The following is a 1,235-nucleotide window of genomic DNA, read 5'->3' on the forward strand; positions in this document are numbered from 1 at the left end:
GATCAAGATGACATATTTATGAATATCGTTTGATTGCTTGTGTCGTCTGATTTGGCTACAAAAGTGCTGTTCATATGGTCATATTTATAGAAAATCAAATAGGTAGCTAGCTAGTCAAGTTGTAGCCATTTCTAAGTACAACATACACTGCCTTAAACAAAACATAGAAATGTAGCTATCTAGCTAACTTGTAGCCATCTCCAAGTACAACACACTGCCCTTAAAGAAAAGAAAACTATGTTGACATCAATAGAGTTGTTCAACATGACCAAATACAACCTCATACATAAACAGAGAAAAAATACAATCTAAAACCTCTAGAAATACTGACTCCCAGCTGATCCAACAGGAACGTGGACATAGAAAGAAGCAGGTAATGAAATCACACAAAATGCTGGCCAATTTCTGCTAACTAATCAGCTCAATTACTCAATAGCCTAATTGATCTTGCCAATTTTTATTAATACTGCAAGCTCACTAGCTATGATAATATATAAATTTTCACACAGGGTATGCCTGTACATAGCAACCTAGCTATAGCTAGTTGGCATCAGACCAACAGAAAAGGATTAAGCACTTAAGTGTTTAACACCATCCAAAATACAGAATATCAGTTCCTAAATTTAGGCAAACCTATCACAGTCTGATATCAGTTATCCGGAAACTGCAGCACATACTTAGCCCATCTCCTCGTACCTCATCAAGTTGTTGGGTAGTGTAAGTCAGACCAGCTCTGGTTCCCCACTGCAACAAGAAAACAATGCAGCATATTGAGTTTTCCAGTGTATCATCAAAAAATACAATTATCAATCCATCCATTCTATTGCAATAAAAAATACAAGAATAAGAATTAGTGTCGGCACTATAGAAAGTGTAACTATTCAGTGATCCATCTATCAAATGGAATGAGAAGAGACCAGTAAATACAAGGTTTTAGGTTCATAATCTCATCATGCAATTTTTTACATAAAGATGTTGATCCCAATAGCTAGTTCATTAAACTTGAAACACCGATGTCAAAACAACATTAATAAGCAAGTAGGGATATAACTTTGAAATTGCAGTACCTTTTTATCAAGGTCAAGGTCGTTGTCCTCCAAAATTTCTTCAATGTAGCGCATAACATAATAACCACAACTCACGCCATCATTTTGTATCGGAGCGCCCTGAAAATATATAAACAAGGATTATCAAACGTGACATACATGATTAGGGAGAAATTTTGAATAATGACC

At 35.4% G+C, this 1,235-nt stretch overlaps 1 protein-coding gene across 1 annotated transcript in view; it reads right to left on the reverse strand.

The window, feature by feature from the left end:
* Positions 1 to 636: 636 nt before the first annotated feature.
* The window catches only part of LOC101311083, a 7,170-nt gene continuing 6,571 nt past the window's right edge, over positions 637 to 1,235 (reverse strand). The window contains exons 3-4 of the mRNA XM_004295803.1: positions 1,068 to 1,166; positions 637 to 744 (exon numbers count right to left, since the gene is read on the reverse strand). Coding sequence (XP_004295851.1) covers positions 637 to 744; positions 1,068 to 1,166 — 207 coding nt within the window. The remainder of the gene's footprint in view (positions 745 to 1,067; positions 1,167 to 1,235) is intronic.

This window comes from Fragaria vesca, linkage group LG3 (genome assembly GCF_000184155.1).
Source record: "Fragaria vesca subsp. vesca linkage group LG3, FraVesHawaii_1.0, whole genome shotgun sequence".
In the NCBI taxonomy this organism is placed as follows: Eukaryota; Viridiplantae; Streptophyta; class Magnoliopsida; order Rosales; family Rosaceae; genus Fragaria; species Fragaria vesca.